Genomic DNA, 21,436 nt, shown 5'->3' on the forward strand with positions numbered 1-21,436 from the left:
AACGCATGAGGGTCCTTTTTATGTGCCGAGTCTCTAGTTCTTTGTCCTGTGACTACTGCGTTACAACGGTCCATTAAGGTGCGGATAACTCCCAGCTTTTGGTGCAGTGGATGGTGGGACTGGAAGTTTAGATACTGGTCTGTATGTGTGCTCTTCCTGTACACCAGAAGTTTCACCGAGCCGTCCTCCTTGCGTACTAGTAGGGTGTCGAGGAAAGGTAGCGTTCCTTTCTCCTCCTCTTCGTAGGTGAACTGTATGTTCCCTGTGGGGTCAGTGTTGTTCAGGTGGTCAGTGAGCTCCTGCTGGGCTCCCCTCTTAACAACTTCCATAACATCGCGATATCGTCAACGTACCTTTTCCACAGTTTTGGTCTGCATGTGACTGGTACCGTGGCCATGGCTTGTTGTTCCAGCCACTCTATAAACAGGTTGGCCAACACAGGGGACACAGGGCTACCCATGGCTGTAGATGTTACCTCTGAAACTAAAGTATGTAGTTGTAACAATGAAGGACAGCAGTTCCAAAATGCCATCTACTTGCAAGTTGGTCCGGTTCTTTAAATCCCTGTCTTCCTGGAGCCTTCTTCTAATGATGTCAAGTGTTTCTGAGATAGGAGTGTTAGTGAAGAGTGACACCACATCATGTGACAGGAACATGTCATCTTCTTCTATCAAAATGGTTGACATTTCTTCTGCAAGATGTTTCGAGTTCTTCATGTGGTGTACCGACTTCCCAACCAGCGGTGCTAACAGGTCAGCTAGGGCTCTCGACGTGTTGTATCCAATGGACCCTGTGTAATCGACTATGGGGCGCAAGGGATATCCTGGTTTATTAATCTTAGGTGTACAGTACATTCTTGGTACGTTTTCTGCAGTAGGATACAAGTAATTCTTTTGTTCTTCAGTTATCTTGCTATCCTTCATAAGTCGTGTCAAAATTGCCACTAACTTTCTCTTGTACTTTTGCGTGGGGTCCGTAGGTAGTTTCTCATACGTTTTCATGTCTGCTAGCATGACACTCACCTTCTCTTCATAGTCTGTTCTGTCCATAAGCACCGTAGCTTTCCCTTTGTCCGCTGGTAGTATCAGTACGTTCTTGTCCTTCCTTAGTTCCTTCAGGGCGTCTCTTTCTTGTTTGGTGATGTTGGATTTTGGGAGTTTCGCTGTTTTCATAACACAATCCTGTGTTGAAAATACATAAATATACGTACATTAAGTTTAGCTAAGTGTTACTAACTAATATCAGACAAAACAACTTACACCCCCACTGCTAAAACATTGTTTTAACACTGTAATATTAGACAAGTACTAGACTATCCCAATTCCCTTCAGAAGCCATGGACTTTTGGATTATTTGTGGCTCTTTACATAACGCGATTTACTTAAGGGTCATGATTTCGCAGTTGGAACAACTCTGCTGTACAGTAGTAAAACACGACCATACATTGGCCGCGCAAAGTCAGGGTGTCATATGACTTCGCCTTGAGAGGTTAACACAAAAACCTTGAAAACAAAATATTTAATAGGTCAAGATTGACAGTATATACATTGAAATGGTTCTTGCATTGCCGTTAAGTGGCCCGGCAGGTAAATTTTACGTATCTGTTTTTCCTACAGCGCCGGTGGTGAAATAACGAAAAATTCCTGCTGCATTTAATTTGTGTTTTCTTTGTATCTGTGCGGGTATGGAGAAAACAGCTCAAAATGTGTTTCAGGCCTGCATCATCATGATTATGATTCCATCATAAATATTGATATTATTCAAATAGCCAGCTTCAGACAATCAACACCAGCGATTACGTAGGACTAATCGTGGGTTGTTTGTCACACGGCATTACGGATCAGCTACCGACGGCCGCACCCTACAATAACAACATCAACCTGTGCCTGAGGCGTTCTACACGAGTTTCCACCCAAAAAGGGCCAACTGAAGCTATTCTGACTGGTTTGCAAGGTATGTCTCTGCCTGTGGATACACTTTAAGGCATTGTTGAAGGGTGGCTGAGGAATTTTGGGATTTCTTTAGCTTTATAAACCTTCCTCAACCTTAATTTTTTTCAGGTAGTACCTTATAGCAAGGCGATAATTTATGCAAATTAGTATGATGTCATGGCGAGGCACAAGCCAAGGAGAGCGTTTTTTCTAAAAAAAAGGGTCTGGCCTTATAAATCTTGATGACGTAATCATGACATCATACTAATTTGCATAAATTATCACCTTGCTATAAGGTCCTACCTGAAAGAAAACTAAGGTTGAGGAAAAAAGGAAAAGCTTAAGAAAGTTTTTTTTCAAAAACATCTCAAAATTCCTCAGCCACCCTTCAACAATGCCATAAAGGTGAATCTGCAGGCAGTTTGTTATATATTAATTAGGGTTGCATTCTCCAAGCAGGTGTTGGGGTGAAAGATTTTGACGTTTATAACTGGGAAGGGTGGATAGCTGTCAAAGAAGCTTAGCTGTCAAAAAACGCTTAACAATCTTCCGCCCCGCATCTGCTTGGAGATGATGTTAGTTCTGAAGAGGGGAACAGATGCTCTGCGCGCTGATGCTTTCATTGTGTGATGACGTAACTCTGGGATAAATTCTGCCAGAACCGGAAAGTTCAGACTGACCATGCAACTTTGAGTCGGTCTAAAATGGTTCCTAGGCTTGTTGTAACGTAGCCGGCCGGTACCCATACGACCGGGAGCTGGGAGTGGTGCCCACCGCCCAGGCAGATTGTCGCACACGAGGCGTGGTTTTACGGGCGTGGCTTAATCAGTTAGCTCTACGGTCAGCGATAGCTCGATATGCCAGCTAAAAAGACAGGCTAACAGAAACGGACTAATGGTTAGCAGACTGTGCCCGGTAGAACACTCCAAAGCCAACCCGTAGAGACTGGTGATCAGTTTAGTTGTAACGGTATTTTTCACTCTCACAAGGCTTCGATTGAACTTATTGCAGCTGTCACACTAGCTGTCGGCGCTGAACTAGCGGTTTCGTACATTTGTATCATTCAGACGAGTAAGTTGCCAAAACAGGCATAGGCAGATTTTCTATACCTCTGCGGATTTCCTTATCTTTAAGATACAAATTAATGGAGTCCTGAAAACGTTGCCAAAAAGAGTAAACAACCTTCAAAGAGCCAGCTTCAGACAATCAGCACAACGAGGGACTAAGCGATATTTAACAGAGTGGATGTCGATCTTAAGGTCTCTTTGTTTGATCTGGGGGATGGACTTGTAATTTTTCTAACCCTACCCTCTGACGACCGGCGAATATTGTACAGTCCCTAAAACTAAGGTACCTAATATCATTTGTTATATACTAGTACTGTAAGAGAGCTACTCCTGAAGCACGTATTCTACACCCAAGGCAGAAAACACTTTCTTAATCTGTCAAATAGGACTTCAGAAAACTCTCAGTTTTAGGCCACACCCATGTCATTTCAAAATTGAAATAAAAACATTATGAAATTAAAATAAAAACATTATAAAACAAAATAAAAACATTATACAGCTTGGCATGAGGTTGAAATAAATACAAAATGCTGGAAAGACAATTTGAGTCTGATAATCACATTTCTCTCCAATGTGAACCGAAATGTTCCCCTCATACCTAGTATGGCCCAACATATTGTTTTTACTCAGGTTTCTTCTTCTTCTCCTGTCAAATCTTCAAATCGATTCATCTCTGTCATTTTTTTGACCAAATGACCTGAAATGTGGTACAAAGGTAGTGTAGGCAAATACGCCCGGCCCCTGGCCGGTTTTTTTTCTCGACATTGACCTTGAAAGTGATTTTATTGAGGTTTTTCTGACCAAAAACGTACATTTTGGCCTCCTGTGCTCTGGAAATACATCCAAATGACCTGAAGTTTGCTATGGGGGTACATTGAACAAATATTCAAAGAACCTCATTCGCACTTTTGGCATACATCACGCCGGTCCGTCGCTATGGTAAAGTCCCAGTCACGAAGGGAGTATTGGGTTACCGGACGCCTCCGCGGGCTCCAGCGAGCCGATGCCGGCCAGCCTGTGAATCTGTTCAAATGTCATGAATAGTTTCAAAACGATCCCCTCGTTCAAATTAAAGGAAATTTGTGTTGCGTATGCCCCCAATGTCAGCGTTTCGAATCCTGTAGAAAAATCCGGGTAAATTCAGGCTTGAGCCCGATGATTGCCGCCTTCTAGAAAGGGAATATCAAAACCAGACAACTGATTAATTGGCTCCAAAATTTACTGAATATTCTTCATTTTTGCAGTTTACAGAACGTTACCATAAGATAAAACTTTTTGTCTTGGGATTTCTTATTTTTCGATTATTCTTGAGATCGGGAAAAAGGCGTAAAATTGCTTGTTTTTACCTTCCAAGACCCATAATTCAACAGTGTCTGCATTTCTAAAAAAAATCCCTAAGACGTAAACCTCCAGAAAACCGTTGGCTTTATTTCAAGCCGTCAATGAGGCAAATTGGACGCTTTTTGGTCCCGATCTAAATATGGTGTTTGCACGCATGTCATGCCGCACGGATAGGGGTAGGGGGTGACTAATACCGGCGTCAACATTCCTTGAAATATTTTACTTCACTAACAAAGACGTGAGTAGCTTCTTGAAATGTTGCTTAACCACAGCAAAATGTCAGCATCTGTTTATTGTCCAGAAAATGATTTGTATTTGCAAAAAAGTCGGTTTCCGTTCTGATGTGAGGCACGCAGGTAAAAGGGCCAGTCGGCAAGGAATTTCAGTGGATACTTGCTAATGACCTCAGGTAACCCCAAATCGAACAAGCGTTCTGTTCGATCGTACGTCAATCATGTCCGATCGAACGTGAAAGAACATGCTTCGGGTTCGAAAAAAGTCTGGGACTTTTGAGGTCTAATTTGACCACCGTGCATCACTTCAAAATACGATTTTGCAGGGTATTTTGGGGATAACATTTGGGTATTTTCCTCATATGACCATATATGGTGTTGCCAACACAACCTAAAGGTCAGTGACCCCAAGTGCACCTGGCCTGCCTGTGAGCCTTGCGACCACCTGATTGGCCAATTGAGTTAATCTATTTATCTTGCATTTCTGGCGCAGGTGTGCTAGTATTCATACCGAATGTGGTATGAGAATGCGTAGGACATGTGCTTACATGGCTTTGTTCACTCTTTTTTTAACAAAGATACACATCTCCAGTTCCTATGTATTAAACCAAATTGAAGCAAAATTTGGCATGTGTCTGCCTTGGTCATGTACACAGGCCCCCATTCAAATGTTTGGCATACAGCCTTTCAAAACGATTTTTGAAATAAACAATTTTTTCGTTTCGTTATTTTCAACCCAAAATGTATACTATTGAATCATGCATTGAAACATAGGGGTGTCACATTTTCATATTTCACCCATACTATCGCTGAAATATGTTGTTTTTGGTCATTTCCTTCTTCTCCTGTCAAATCGTCATAAATATCATTATGTATGCTATGGAAAACTTCATTCTTCCCTGGGGTTGATCTTTTTTAATTCAATTTTGAACTGGGTTGATTATGCGCAAGAGTGTAATTTTGGGCGGATATTTTCGACTGGTCTAGTTTACATAGAGATGGCACGGAATATCCCATTCTTGCAAGGGGAGGATTCTTTAATTATTTATTTCAATTTTGAGCTGGAGTGATTATGAAAAAGTCCATTTGTTAGCAGAAGTGTATTTGTTTATGTGGATATGGATTTGGACTGGTCCATATTGTGTTGAGGTGCTACTGGAAGACTCCATTCCTGTATGGAGAGACTTATTGTTTTTAAACTCAATTTTGGACTGGGGTGATCCATATTTTTAGTGGAAGTATTTTAGAATGGTCCATTGTTATTTTGGGACAGTCCATTTTTCGCATGGCGAGGAGTATGGCTAAACATGCTGTATTTGCTCGCAAATTTTGTCTTTCTAGTTCATTGTTGATTTTTCAGTTGTGCATTTTTGTTTATTCGAAAGCCAAGACTCTTCTCACTTCTCACATAGTTGCGTGCGAAGTGCGTTTAACAGCTGATCAAATTCGTGTAAAAGCCGCGGGATTCCCGATTGAAACGCTAGCAAAACCCGGTAAAAGGCGTGAATTTCTCGCTTATAACACATTTAGATATGGGATGTCATGGGATGTCATGGGCCTCCTAACAGCTTTTCTTGCTAATCCAGCAGGTTATTTTCTGGCAGATAGTCTTTTATTTTCTTGTGAAATTCGTGTAGATTTAGGCCCTTAACAGCTTGATCAGTAACTACAGAGGCATTTTCGTGCCAATCTTTAAAAAAGGATAATTAAAGGACGGATTTCCATGTCTTTGGTCATGTAGGTAGCTTATACAGAAATGTGGACTACAAATTATGCAAATAGGGCTAATCTTGCACAAAAAATTGATCATACTGGTGTTTTCCATGTATCTTTGGTCCATTGCATTTTGTTGTCCCGATTTTTGTGTGGGAGAATTTTTGACATCAGGAAGAAGAGTTGTTTCGGGGGGCCCCTAGCAGGTAGTTTGGAAACTGCAATGGCGTTTTGCACACGAAAAACTGGAGAGAGGAACAATACACAAGTTTGGGCATGCAGGTAGCTCAGACAGAGATGTACACAATTAAATGAAAAGTATGCAAAGCAATACTTTATTTGCATAATCAATTAGGAAATTCTATAATTCCAGACAGCGTTGTCCATAACAGGACTTTAATACATGTCGTGTTTCAAAGTTCAGAATCTTAAAGCCCCACTATGTAGTTTTAGGCCAATACAGAAAGTAGATTTTCCTACCGTTTCTTTGCATAGCATGTTTGATCAACTCTATAGAATTGCTTACCGATATTCAGGGAGGGAGGTTACAACATTACTGCACCATACAAACAACTTTAAAACACTGTTATCCTCCATCCAAAACAACACACAGTGTGACATCAACACATGGCCACACACGGCTTCTGTACCTCTTATCAGCCTGACTGCCCAGTGGGGTGCCTGTATACAGTTCACCAGTTTCTGTAAAAAGTCATCCTTACCAGAGTTCTTGCAGTTTTCAAGGGAAAATGACCACACTTTATTGATACCCTTCAAAGTAGACTCTCTAGATTAAATTGATAGTTGTATTCTACCCTCTTCGGAAAAGATATGAGCTAGCGTTTCCAAAGAAATGACTGGCAGAGTAACGTGTGGCTAAGTGATTAGACCACCATAGGGGTCCTCCATATGACTAGGATGTTTTGTTTACAACAGGAGCATGTACTGTTGAGGTGGTGTCCGGGAGTTTTTGCTTTGTTTTCGCACAGTTCACCAACACCAAAAATTGACGAAATAACGAAGAAAATATGCTGAAAAGGGGTTGTACATGTCAGTACCTGCCATTCACATTAAGATTTGCTCACAAGAATATTTTCAATTTTTGCGCCAAAATCTTACATAGTGGGGCTTTAACACTGCCCATTAAGGATTATGGGTTCTCGTAAGCAATGGTAACAAAGCCTTTGTATGTCCAGAATAATCCCGTTTACGGACAATACGAGATTTTTTGTTATTCAGTGAGCAACATGTGCAAACCACTTATGGATGAAATAGTTTAATACAGATTTTAATCCGGCTTTACACGACTTTTGAACGCATTGAACACAAATCTGTAACATATTCTAAAAAGACTTTGCACGACATTTAACACTTTAAAACATGTAAACACGCGTGGGAAGGGAAGTTACTGTAAAGTGGATTTGACCTTACAGAGGAGCTTGCTGTTCTGTTTAGGTGGCAGGGCATCATGGGGAGAAAGCTGCGACACCTGCCGATTTTCCTTCTCCTCATCCTGACTGGGCCCGTCATGCCAGAAGCTGGCTGCAGCTGCACACCGTCATCATGGTGCAGGTGCAGCAACCGGAACATCAACAGCATTCCCCAGAACCTCCCATCATCCATCGTTAGGTTGTATTTGGAATGTAATCTTATCAAAACGGTAAATCGGTCCGAGCTGTTACTGTATGGGAATTTATATTGGTTGAGTTTGAGAGAAAATTGCATTAGCATTGTTGATTATTTCCCCAATCTGCCTAAACTTCGAGAGTTGCACTTGGACAAGAACAATATAACAAACATCCAACCTCGTACATTTGCAAACCTACCCCGGCTACAAAGGTTGTCACTGGCATCGAACCAGATAAGACAGATTCAAGCAGGTACATTTGCAAATCTATCCGAGCTACAGTCGTTGTGGCTGACCAAAAACCAGATAATCGAGATTCAGCTTGGCGTATTTACAAATCTAACCCGGCTCCAGAACTTGGGCCTGTCCTCCAACCAGATAAAAATGATTCGAACGGGTTCATTCGGAAATCTAGCCAACCTTAACGCGTTGTGGCTGTGCAAAAACAAGATAAAAATGATTCAGCCTGGTTCATTCGCAAATCTAACCAACCTCAAAGTGGTGTCCCTGACCTACAACCAGATAGCAACGATTCAGGCATTCACATTTGCAAATCTACCACGGCTACAAGAGTTGTCACTGGCCGTCAACAAAATAGCAGAGATTCAGGCAGGTACATTTTCAAATCTACCCCGACTCAAACGGTTGCTCCTGCCCAGCAACCAGATAGCAGAGATTCAGCCTGGTTCATTCGCAACTCTGCTCTGGCTGGAAGGGTTGTTCCTGTACAACAACCAGATAACAATGATTCAGGCGAAAACTTTCGCAAATTTAACCCACCTCAAAAGGTTGACTCTGAATCGCAACCAGATAACAATGATTCAGTCTGGTGGATTTGCAAATCTGCCCCGGCTAATATCTTTGAGCCTATCTTCCAACCAGATAACAGACATCCATTCAGGTGCATTTACAAAACTGCCCCAACTGCAACATTTGGACCTTAAGGGGAACAAGATGTTTGAAATCGCCCCTTTAGCTTATGGCCTGTTGCCATCTATTCGTCACATATTACTCGACCATAACCCCTGGGATTGTGACTGTAGGATGCGTCCATTCAGGCTAGATACGACCACATTTCTTTCATTCAAAGACCAGATAATCTGTGCCCAACCCGCAAAACTCCAGGGACAGAAGCTTGCAGACGTCAATCCTGAAGAATTGATATGTAAAGAACCAACCATATCGACCCTTCCCGTTGACGTCCCAGCCTCATGCAGATCAAGTCCAGTATCAACATCCTCCTCATTTGGCAATACAGAAACTAATGCTAGACCAGCAACGCATTCTGTAGGCCCCGCACTGACCCTTGTCGGTCCATCAAGAAGTAGTGCCAGAAGCTACAATGGCACCACCACCTCTCGCTATCATTGGTACTTCAAAACTAATACTGGCTCAACAGCAGGTCTTGCAGGTAAAACATACAAAGCTAGCGCAGCACTAACTTCACCCCTTGAAACCACTTCAGACAAGCCAGAAAGCAGCAGTTCTAACGGATCTATTTCCAGTTCCCCTTTACTTGTTCTTGTTTGCTCCATAAGTGGTTCGGTACCTGGCATTGTTCTGATCGGCACCATTATTCTCGCAATCTGGTACAAGAGGAGGACCAGGCTTCCTCCTTTAGGGCCAAATCCTATTGCCGTTGGTAGCAACACAAACACAAACACAACAGTTTCTGTCATGACCACTGGTCATGTTAGCAGGTATGAAGATATTGATAATCATGATGATCAGACAGGGCAGGGCCAGTCCCAGGCCATCGCTAACCCCAGCACAAACACCACAGCTACTAGTGCTGTAGTGACCAGTGATTATAATCACCAGTATGAAGATGTAGACAAACAACATAATCAGACAGGGCAGGGCCAGTCCCGGGCCATCACTAAACCCAACACAGCTGCTGTAGTAGTTTGTGGTCATGAGCATCAGTATGAAGATATTGACAACCAACATGATCAGACAGGACAGGGCAAGTCTCGGGCTAACATTCAAGCTCTGAAAGTTGGAAATCTATCCCATAACGAAGTGCTAGCTGCCCCAAAACCAAATCCCATGTACGCAGGTGTGGGAACACCACCAAATGACCCGACATCTACAGAAATTGGCAGTAGTAACGGTCATGATCAGACAGGGAAGGGCGAGTCTCAGGCTAGCACTCCGCCGCTGAAGGTTGGAGATCTTTCACATGACGAAGTCATCGCTGCCTTAAAGCTAAATCCTATGTACGCAGCCATCACTAGATCCAACACAAGCACCACAGCTACTGTACATGTGATCAGTGGCCATGATCAGACAGGGCAGGGCCAGTCTCAAACCATCAGTAAACCCAACACAAACACCACAGCTGCTGTAGTGACCAGTGGTCATGATCATGATCAGAAAGGCCAGGGCCAGTCTCAATCTAACACTAAACCCAACACACACACCGCAGCTGCTGTAGTGACCAGTGGTCATGATCACCAGTATGAAGATATTGACAACCAACAGAATCAGGCAGGGCAAGGCCAGTCTCAGGCCATAACGGAATCCAACACACACACCACGGCCGCTGCATCGACCAGTGGCAATGGTCAGACAGTCTACCAGGTTGTTTACGAATCATCGGCCACTAAAAACCCATCATATAACACAGGGCCGACACTCACCAACGAGCTGAACACTCTGTACAACATTGAGGGCCAGTACCAGGCCATTGTCGGATCCAACAGGAATACCACAGCTGCTGTAGTGAGCAGTCATGATCAGCTGTATTGAAATATAAACACCCAACACGATAACACGTGGTGAGCCTCACACGCAGTTTTAGCGTTACACAAGTTCAGATGTTTTATTTAATAATCCACATTGCGTAGTTGTTATCATTAATAAGTATTACTTCACCAGGCAAGAAAGTGGAGTGTTTCGTCATTTTGTGTAATGTATGGCCATTTTGGGTTTGAAAAACTAGTAGCCGAGCAAGAATTGCAGAAACTATCGAAGATACAATTGACCAGTCACCTACTTGAAATAGTCATCATCACTACTGAATGTTCTTAAATAGATGTGGGCAACAGTAAAACCGGCAGTAGGCAAATATAGTAGTGGACAATCCGCATAGTTCCCATACAACTTTATTCAAGCCCACGCCCAGCCTAGTTTCGTCTTGTGTGTGACTTTCTCAATGGTTAGGGGCTCGAATGAGCACAAGTACAATGTGTTCTGGCCTTTGCAGGCCTGGTGCAAAGTGCCCTATGTGACTTAACCAATCTCAGCTCAGCAAAATATCAAGGTCAAACACTACATAGCCTCACTTGACCGTAAAAACTGGCAGTAGTTTTCCAACTTTTAGTATTGTAGCAATTATGGTTATAACTAGTGGAGTTATAGAAAATAGATACAGAGAGAAACAAAAAGTACTTCGTTCTATTGGTTGCCATTAGCACTAGAAATGTGATGGAATGACATAATATGCTTATGCATATGTATGGATAATATCTGCAGTTTTAGTCCCAAAATCCTACTACTAAAGGACACAAAGAGTAGATCGTTATAATGAATTAATGATTTGAATGAATTTTTATTTATCACTGTAATATACGTCAGCCTGGCGCTGAAGTGCGTTTCACATTACAATCTTAAGTACTAAGTACATGTTTAGTAGTTCTGTTGAAATATGCGTTTTGCAACTACGTATGTATCAATGTATTTACTTTTTCTTGTTTTCTAACGTTACCTTTTAAATGAACGGTTGAAGTGACCAGAAAATTGAATAGAACGAGGGAGGGCAACTTGTAAAGGTGCTTACGACGCACCTGGTTTACCCTCCCCTTCACTTTTGTGAATAATCCACATAAACAATAAACAAATACAAAGATGAAGTAAATGACACTTATTAATAAAGCTTGTACGCGTAATTCGCCTGATTGGTTTGTCTGTATGGGTATGTGGGGGGGGGGGCGACTTGTGATGTGTAACTGTATTTCTGACGTAGGTATGAAACCATGGGTCTGTTTAAAGAAACGTGAACGATGTAGATCTTTCTGGGATATGTGAGTGGCCCTGAAAAGGGCCGGGGTTGCCGGGGTTGTCCATCTTGTTTCGATCGTCCTTATGCACGCTCCCCTCGGATGCAGCGTGCGAGCTGGATGTCCTTGGGCATGATGAACGCTTTATACTATATACTATGTCTAAATATTATATACAGTTCTTCATCTATAAACCTGTTTGTTTCTTCTCTCTTTTGGAAACACATGGAATCATGATCGTCTGATTCAGTTCTATACATTTAAAGAAGGGAAAACAAGGAGCCCTGGGTGTTGGCAGATGAATGTTTTAATATTTATTTTTTGATCGTAACAATAAATGAGAAGTCCCAATCAATTATGCAAATGAGGTTCTCATTAGCATAATCTATATTCAACGGTGTTCACATTCACATAAACGTCACAAGTATGAAATTGCCATGATTTGCCAGTATGGAATTATAATAGTAGATTCTCATTGATTATGTCACATGTATCATGAAATGTGACAGATGTATAAACTTTCCTCATTAAATATGCAAATTAGATGCTGATTTGGAAATAAGATGCTGATTTGCATAAAACGTTTTCAATTGATATATAAACAAGAGTTCCACGACCTCATATCTCCATGAACAATTCTATTCATGCAAATGACTTACACATTTGCATAATATATGCTTGGTCATAAACACCTTTATCTAACGTACACATGTTGCAATATTGACAGTCCTATAATTTTCCAATTAGATTAATTATGGTGTTTTTGCACTAATTATGCAAATTAGGAATTTATTTGCATAACTGGTATCTGTTGATGCTCCACTTGCCATAAACTACATACGTTACATGTATTTGAGTCTGATAATGGAAAACACTGCAAAAATAGATTTTCCTTATTACCTATGCAAATTAAGTGACAATTAGCATAATTTGCACTTCATTCTGTATATCACTGTCTGAGCTACCTGCATACTAAGCATCATATTGACAGTCCTATAATTTTCCACTTAGATGAGATATGGTGTTTTGCATTTATTATGCAAATTAGGAACTTATTTGCATAATTGGTATCTGTTGATGATCCGCTTTCCATAAAGTACATACGTTACATGTATTGGAGTCTGATAATGGAAAACACTGCAAATATAGATTTTCCTCAATAGCTATGCAAATTAAGTCCCAATTAGCATAATTTGAACTTCATTGTGTACATCTCTGTCTAAGCTACCTGCATACTAAATGTCATGGAAATCCGTTGTTCCTTTGTTCAGTTATTCCCCTTAGAAGATTTTCACAAAAACGCCCCTGCAGTTCCAGAGGAAGCTGCTAGAGGGCCCAAACCTACACCACATCTTTATTACATCACAAGCTATCTGCCACCCAAAAATCAAGACCACAGCACGTCCAGGTCAAAAGATACAAAAATTCAAGTTCCGCTGCAGTACCAAGGTCACGTACCAGAAGGCCCAAAATTGACCTTGACCTTCGGCTTCACAACACCCGCCCACGTACCAAATATCATCGTAATCCATCAAGAGGCTCTTGAGTTATGCTGACTGGAGTGGTGCGGAAACACAAACAGACAAACAAACAGACAGACAGACAGACAAACAGACACAGTCTACATACCAAAAACCCATGACCATTCATCAACCCCATCTTGAGTTATCCTCTTTCAAAGTCAGAAACAAAACCCGCTCCTGCAGTTCCAAAAAAGGCGCTAGTGGGCCCAAACTTCTACCACTTACTCTCTGGCCCAAGAGCCAGCTACAACTAAAAAATAAGGACCATAGCAACACGAGATATCAAAACAGGAAGTTCCGCTGCAGTGCCGTGACAAGCCGCTAGGGGCCCCAAAATGTAATCATTTCCATGTCTTATTAAGACCTACCGACATACCAAACATCAAGACAACCCAGCCAAGCCTTGAGTTATGCTGTTCGTCCACATACACACACACACACACACACACACACACACACACACACACACACACACACACACACACACACACACACACACACACACACACACACACACACACACACACAAACGCTACCCCAAAACAAGAGTTCGGAGACCTCAGATCTCCATGAAATGTTATGATTATACAAACGACTTCTACATTTTCATGATCTACGTTTGGTCGATCATGTACACCTTTAACTGACTTAGACAGGTAATAATGTTAGCACTCCAATCAATTACCACTTAGAAGAATTATGACACTTTGAATGAAATTATTTGCATAATTGATATCTGTTAATGTTCCACCTTCAATAAACTACATATGATACATGTATTTGAGTTCTATAATGGAAAACACTGCAACTATAGATTTTCCTCATTGATTATGCTTATTACGTTCAAACTTGCATAATGTGCACTTCATTGAGTAAATCTCTGTCTAAGCTGCCTGCATACTTAATATGATGCAAATCCGTCCTTCCTTTCTTCAGTTATTCTCCTTGGAAGATTTTGACAACACCCTGCAGTTCCAGAGCAAGCTGCTAGGGGGGGGGGCAAACCTACCGCACTCCTTCCTTACATCACAAGCTATCTGCCAACAAAAAAATCAAGAACATATCACGTCTGTGTGAAAAGATACAAAAAACCGAAGTTCTGCTGCAGCACCAAGGTCACATACCTGGGAGCCCAAAATCGACCTTGAAACCTGTCTCCCCAACCAACCAGCATACCAAATATCATTGTAATCCATCGATAGGTTCTTGAGTCATGCTGAGTACAATATTCCGGAAACTCAGACACACACACAGACAGACACATACACACACACGCACAGACACGCCAAAAACAATATCTCCATCTTTATGGAGATAATAACCTTCTTGTGGAAGGTAACAAATGATGGGTAAACCATAACCTCATTCGCGGATGAAACAATTGTTGTGTGCACATGTGGGTTTGATCACGCAGCCCAAAAGTCCGCAAGTACAATGCACATTACCTTAGTCTCACTAGGTGACGCTTTACACACAAAACGAACTTGAACTTGACTTTTTTTCATACAATCAATAAAACAAGTCAAGCTGCAGATTTGTGCCAAATTTCATCCGAATGGTTGTTGAGACATCGCCAGCTTTGCACTTTGGCGCCCTGCATAGGTGTTGGCCCCGTACAAGGCCTATCTGAGGGGCGGTTTAGTGGTGTCGCTATCTGGACAATCCATCTTGGAATTCTTGAGCTATCGCACACACACACACACACACACACACACACACACACACACACACACACACACACACACACACACACACACGCACACACACACGAACGCTGACGAAAACCTAACCTTCTAGGCAAAGGTATTAATAATCAGCGATTGTTTGTTCATCCACGGAGCCTTCCGATGTTGAACGCAACTGTGATGTTTACCCTAGTAAGTTTTGCACAATTTTCTTCAGTAAATGTTACACGTAGCTTTTTCGTCTAGTTTACCGCAATATGCCTTACAATTTCATTTACATGTAATTGTAACCTATTACTTGACGTATTCATATACCAGTACATTGACCTTAGAAATCTAAATATATCAAAAGAAGCATTTCGAAGAATTTACCGACGAATTAGAGGGAACAATGATGGACTTGTAAACAAGTGAGAACTTTGGGCTGTATTTAACACAGTATGATAGGCTTTTCAAGACAGACACATGAGTCATTAAAACTTTCAAACTGTTTAATTTTCATATTTCATGAAAGGGATACATTTGAAGAACTGACGACATGTTTGCTATACCACCACATTCAGAAGGAGAAAGAGGACACATCTCAAATGGAGAAAATTGCAGTGATTCTTTTTCACCTAAGGTCCTTTCGTGCCGCTACATGTAACAATGCAAAGACCTAGGAAAAATAGTGTCTCCGACTAAATTATCGGAAGAAAATAGAGTCGGTAACGTTAGTTCACGTAAAACCGGGATTTTTTCGATACCAGTGTACTTGAAACCAATCTGGCAGAACAATAAACCATCCTTTTTTTCTGTTATTCTGTCAATATCATGGATTACCTTTGCACTAATTCTATATATGTTATATTTTGTCTCTAGTCGTGCTGATACCATAATATTGTAATTTGAAACTACCGTCCGCCGCACGCAGAATGATGGTGCTGTCGGACAGGTGCTAACATTTTTCTGGGAGAGAGGATTCGTCATTAATATCTTGCCGCTGATTAGCTTTTATATAGCAGCTATTGTTCCCACCTTGGCTTGAAGAGAGTTCTAAGGTCATATAAACGTCTCGAAGCAAAAAAACACACAAGACAAAACGGCCATAGCGTACACATCAGGCCTTCGGTAACCACCCGTTTGTGGAGTCGGTAGAACGTCACTCAAAGTCGATCCCCACCGTCATGGCAACGTGTACATTTATTCATCGGGACGTTAAGTGGATGCCGTAGAAATGGTAATACCACTATGTCAATGTGTTTCTGCTTGTACTAGGAACAAACTTTGATGAAAATATCGCCCTCAGTCCACTATCACACACAACATTTAGACAAAAAAAGTGTTCCTCACAAACCTTTGTCGTCTGCTGAATAGCAGGATTATGGGTAATAAATATGGTGGCGGGAAAAGGCCGTAGTGCCGTAGCCATAGGTTGCAGCAACAAAGTGGCGTTTTTGATGATTGATCACACACCGCGATTTTATGTGAACCAACGTTAGATAGGGATTCTCCTTTTGTTAGAGTACAGCCGAAGCGATCCAACAAATACTGTTTAACAACGTTAAACTAAATATGTATATGGAAACAGGTATTTTCGACATCATCTGTTGACCATACATATATATATATTTTTACAATCAAAATTGCAAGTTTCTATTGCTACAGAAATGAGGATAACATGTAGGAAAACGGTTATTTAACGTTTTATCACTAAAATGTCAGATAGAAAATGTTATGTCCCTTGTTCCACCGGCGGTCGATCTATAAAAAAGGGGGCAAGGGTTGATAGGGTTTTGCTATGGACGATCGGGTAACCGAAATCACGTTTTTTTCCTAGGCCTAATGAAGTCATAGATATGGTACTTTTGATTGTAATGAAATATGTAAGCTGAAGTGACAGAAAAATTACAACAATTAATAGGAAAACAGATCAAGTTGCGGATTAGAACAACAGTTTCCTTCATTGGACCAAAAGTCTAGCTTAACAGCTTCCACGTTTACCAGGCAATAAAACCTATAGACTAATATTTACTTCTGTGTGGTCTTTGTAGCGCTTTCGCGAGCCTTTCTGTCATACCGCCCCTTGTAATGGTGATATTCATTCAGAACATCATGGTCAAAGGCGTTGTCCTCTTCCGGTTGAATAAGGAGAGAGAACAAGGCGTTCAGCACCTGTTATAAGGATACAAGTGGAAACGTTAAAATATTTTCGCTCTTCGTAGAAAAACAGTTAGTTAAAGATGAACATCATGAAACATTAAGTAAGCAAAATTACAAAGGCATCTTAATTAGGCTGGCGTGCACTGTCTAGCGTAGCACAAAATCTACACAAAAAGTCTCACAGCGTTTGGCGCTTGTAACGCGGAGCGTGAAGGGCTCATGAACAGTATGAATGCATTTCGCATCCAAGTATGTTCTTTAGATGAATGTCTTCAAAATCCATTCATCACAACCTATAGCTAACCACTCTTGTGAAAAGGCGTGTTATGTTAGGTCCCTCCCGTTAGATATAAGTGTCGGACATGACGGTCACGTAAGACAAATATCGGTTTGTGTATAAGGTAATCTGAAATCGGTGTTAGCTATGACTGACTGCATTTAATGATTCTCTTTCCTCACTATAAGTAGGAGATGGCATAGTGAAAAGTGAAAATGTTTAACAAATCAAATTTGATTTTGACATAGTTTTCGATTTTATCCATTATTGTTTCTTAATTCACCTGCTCAATTGTGCCACCTGCCACCCATTCGTCTTCAGCAAGGAACCGGAGACACACCTGTCCGCTACTCTGGCTGACGTTCAGATGGTAGATCGGCGTTACAAAGCGCACCTAGCGTATCAAGAGAGAACTACAGATTATTATATATCTCCATGAAAATGGAGATATAGTGTGTGTGTGAGAGTGAGGGAGTGTGTGTGTGTGCGTGTTTGCGTGTCTGTGTTTCCGGATCTTTGTAGTCAGCATAAGTCAAGAACGCCTGGATGGATTGTAATGATATTTGGTATGTAGGTAGGTGTTGGGAAGATGAAGGTCAAGGCCGATTTTGGGTCTCCTGGTGTGTGACTTTGGTTCTGCAGCACAACTTCCATTTTTGTATCTTTTGACCTGAACGTGTTATGGTCTTTTTTTTGGGTGGCAGAGAGCTTGTGATGTAAGGAAGAAGTGCTGTAGTAGCTTGTTTTTTTTTCTGTAAGGAGTTTTGCCCTACCAGTACAATTGAAAGCGACATGGTGTTTCTAGCTAACAGTACGCCTCCACATTTAGGCTAGTAGTAAAATAATTCTTTGACTGTACCATAAATTAGATACTGTGACATTTTTTCTGATTTCATATATTTAAAATGATTAGACATACTTACAATAGGAGGTGCGAGCGGGTAGTTCTCACTGTAAAGCCAGTCAAGAAAAAGGCGAGTTCTATATATGATATACAGTATAGAGTATATTACTGTATACATTTCATCTTCATGGTGCAATTCTTCAGAATTATTTTCGTATCCTTGTCCCTACACCAATGACTTGACAGCATGATGAGTTGATTGCAAAGTAACTGCAATTATGCCTTCTTGATTTCATTGACATTACTTGCTACGTTTCTTGTTAGAAGTAAACTTACAAGAACACATCTTGAAGTGTTGACATTAGGTAACGATATAAGCCACCAATAATAATAGCAGCCAAACATTGCGTTGACGGGAGTGTCTAAGGTATATTTCAGGGTTATAACAATGGGAAGTGGTTATTGACGGGACGATCCTGTCAGCAGAAGAAAAATCTATAGAATGATCCTGTCAGCAGTGCAACTATGTGTACTGCTGACAGAATCATCCTGTCAATAGCCTCAGGCATAGCAATATGTGGGTTATCTATAGGTAGGTGTCCCAGCGAATCCCCCCCACCCGTTATTTACCCACACCCTAAAATATCGGGGGTGAGTGGGTGTAAGGGCCAAATCGCTGTAAATAAATCGCCAGCGACTACCCACACGCCGCCCCTCTCAAGTGATTTCACTACTAGAAGAAATTGATAGTGTAATGTACAATTATACATCAAAACATTGGCAAAGCGTCAGAAAGGATACGGAAGAAGTATCTGTATCTTGAACTTTCCACCTGTAAGTGAAGAAGAGTATTTTAGATTATCATTTATAAGACCGTGCTCATGTCAGAGAATAAGGCATTCGTGCTCATAACAATGATCTTCAAAGAAATGCAAAGCCATGAACATCCAGAAAAAAAACTTTAGACGAAATGAAAACCTAACACAAGGAGTTCCATGGCAAATGATAATTTGAAACTGTGACAAAGAAATCATCTAGATGTCTATATACAGTAATAGCACTAATGTGCAAGCATATACATCACCGTTAGATCTGCCATCGCAATTTCACCCGCCGTATACCTTGCAATATCTAAAATTCAGAGAAGTAGGTGATATAGTACATCAAATACCGTCTTGTAAACACCTGACCTTTATAGAGAGAATCCTCTGGCCCAGGAATGACGGCCTCCCACGCATGCAGGTCGTCTGAGGGCAGCGACACTTGGATACCGAGAGGAGGGGCCTTCCTCAGGCCGGCAAGTTCCTTCTGGACCCTGTGGGTTCGTGTATTCAATCGTCATTTTTATGCAAGAGCTACGAACAAAAAACAAGTGTTCGGAAACTTAAAACTTTTGTTTCATTAATCTAAAAACTTTTGCGTTATTGATATACTGAGGAAAAAAAGAAATACTGAGGCGTTTATATGTGGAGCCTGACTCAGCGGGGATTTCAGGATCTTGGTATTCCCTGCAGTACTTTTTTTTTCAGTCCGCCATGACTGTGCCCGTATAGTCACTTTCATTACGAAATGTGTGGAGAGCCATATTATATAGTAAAGGCAAACCATACTAGGTTCTATCGTTCTATTCAGACGACATATTCATATAGAGCGATAAACTGTTTGTTTTAAACTCAACGCTACAAGACACACGTTTTTAAGCTCCGTTCGGCGTGTATACGTATTTTTGGTACTAGCATCACTTTTTGAAAAGTCTGCCCCTTATACCATGCCGCATATGCCCGGGTTAAATACATTAATGGCATCAAAGGCAACAAGCGAAAACCTCGGAAATTGCCATTTCGTCACCAGAGGGATGGTCTTTCCTCTTGTGTTTAACAAAAAATCCTAAATGAGAATGTTGCCGCTACTTTTACAAGCTTTATACTCTGTCAGTTTCTGTGGTACATGGAGACCATACGAAGAAGCTAACATTCTCGTTATTTTGTATTCGCTGATATTTTCGTACATTTAGTGATTTATCAGCTCAAATCAGGAGAAGCCAGACTGATGCACAGCTCAGAAGAAAAGCGGATCCGCAGAAAAGAGCTTTGCAACAGAACTGAGTCAGCTTACAGAGACTGCTTTTCTCGTATAGGGCTGTTTAGCCATAGTCGATGCTGTAGGGCTGTTGTGAATTAGGATTTTACCATGGTCAATACTGACCGACGGAGGCCATATAGAGTGATTTCCCCTATCTCCCATCTACCTGTAGCACTGGTACTGTACCTCCTAATTATGAATATGAACAAGGACGTCAAGTCCCTTACATTTGTGCAATTAGGCGCAACCCAGCGAGATACTCGCTTTACTTCCGGGTTGACCGTTATATATAAACATAAAAGCAAACTTACCTGGATGCGAACTGTTTCTCCATTGCCACCGAATCTGATCGAAAAGTGTGCTTTGTATGAACAGGTAAGGAAAATTTTCACCTTTCGCAAAGTCGTTTTACCCTCTTAGCGCTATACATAGAGTCTGATTCAGCGGGGATTTCAGATCTCGGTAATCCCCGGCGGGCTGTTTTTCAGTCCGCCATGACGCAAAAAAACAAATAGAGTCGTTTGCCAGTATAGTCACTTTCATTTTCAGGTGTGCGGGGGTGGGAGGGTAAATATCATAGTGAGAGCAGAAGATACTACTAGGTACTACCGTTTTGTTCAGACCACAATTTTTGTAGAACAGCAACTTTTGTAAAATCGACGTTACAAGACACGCGTTTTAAGTTCAATTCCATGTGTATTAGTGATGCATTTGTCAGTAGCACCCCTTTTTGAAAAGTGGCACCGGCCGAGGGAAAAATCCACTGACGTAATACAGGGTAAAGAAAGAAAACGGAACCATGGTGTCAATCAACACGGGTGGCGCAATGACATGCTGCGCGAAAACGAGGCTCAACACAGGGGTTTCGCAATGGACGGCGGGTACCCGGAAGTGGTGCGCGCGGTATATTTAAATCGGGGAGGATTTTGGTAGCGGTAAACATGATCTTATGTCGGGATCCGGAGTCTTC

The 21,436-nt window shown here is 41.4% G+C and overlaps 2 protein-coding genes across 2 annotated transcripts; both read right to left on the reverse strand.

Moving 5' to 3' along the window:
- Positions 1 to 452: 452 nt before the first annotated feature.
- Positions 453 to 7,908, reverse strand: LOC136423355 (uncharacterized). The gene is made up of 2 exons (XM_066411488.1): positions 7,717 to 7,908; positions 453 to 1,181 (listed from the first exon to the last, which is right to left on the reverse strand). The coding sequence occupies exons 1-2, from the start codon at positions 7,906 to 7,908 to the stop codon at positions 453 to 455; spliced, it is 921 nt and encodes a 306-aa protein (XP_066267585.1).
- An 8,832-nt stretch (positions 7,909 to 16,740) lies between these two features.
- On the reverse strand, positions 16,741 to 20,904 carry LOC136423677 (ubiquitin-conjugating enzyme E2 D1-like). Its single transcript, XM_066411949.1, has 6 exons — positions 20,778 to 20,904; positions 19,575 to 19,699; positions 19,186 to 19,216; positions 18,464 to 18,491; positions 17,824 to 17,934; positions 16,741 to 17,275 (listed from the first exon to the last, which is right to left on the reverse strand). Exons 1-6 carry the CDS (start codon positions 20,798 to 20,800, stop codon positions 17,132 to 17,134), a joined length of 462 nt encoding a protein of 153 aa, XP_066268046.1. The 5' UTR covers positions 20,801 to 20,904; the 3' UTR covers positions 16,741 to 17,131.
- Between the last annotated feature and the right edge of the window lie 532 nt (positions 20,905 to 21,436).

Source organism: Branchiostoma lanceolatum, chromosome 17 (genome assembly GCF_035083965.1).
Source record: "Branchiostoma lanceolatum isolate klBraLanc5 chromosome 17, klBraLanc5.hap2, whole genome shotgun sequence".
Lineage (NCBI taxonomy): Eukaryota > Metazoa > Chordata > Leptocardii > Amphioxiformes > Branchiostomatidae > Branchiostoma > Branchiostoma lanceolatum.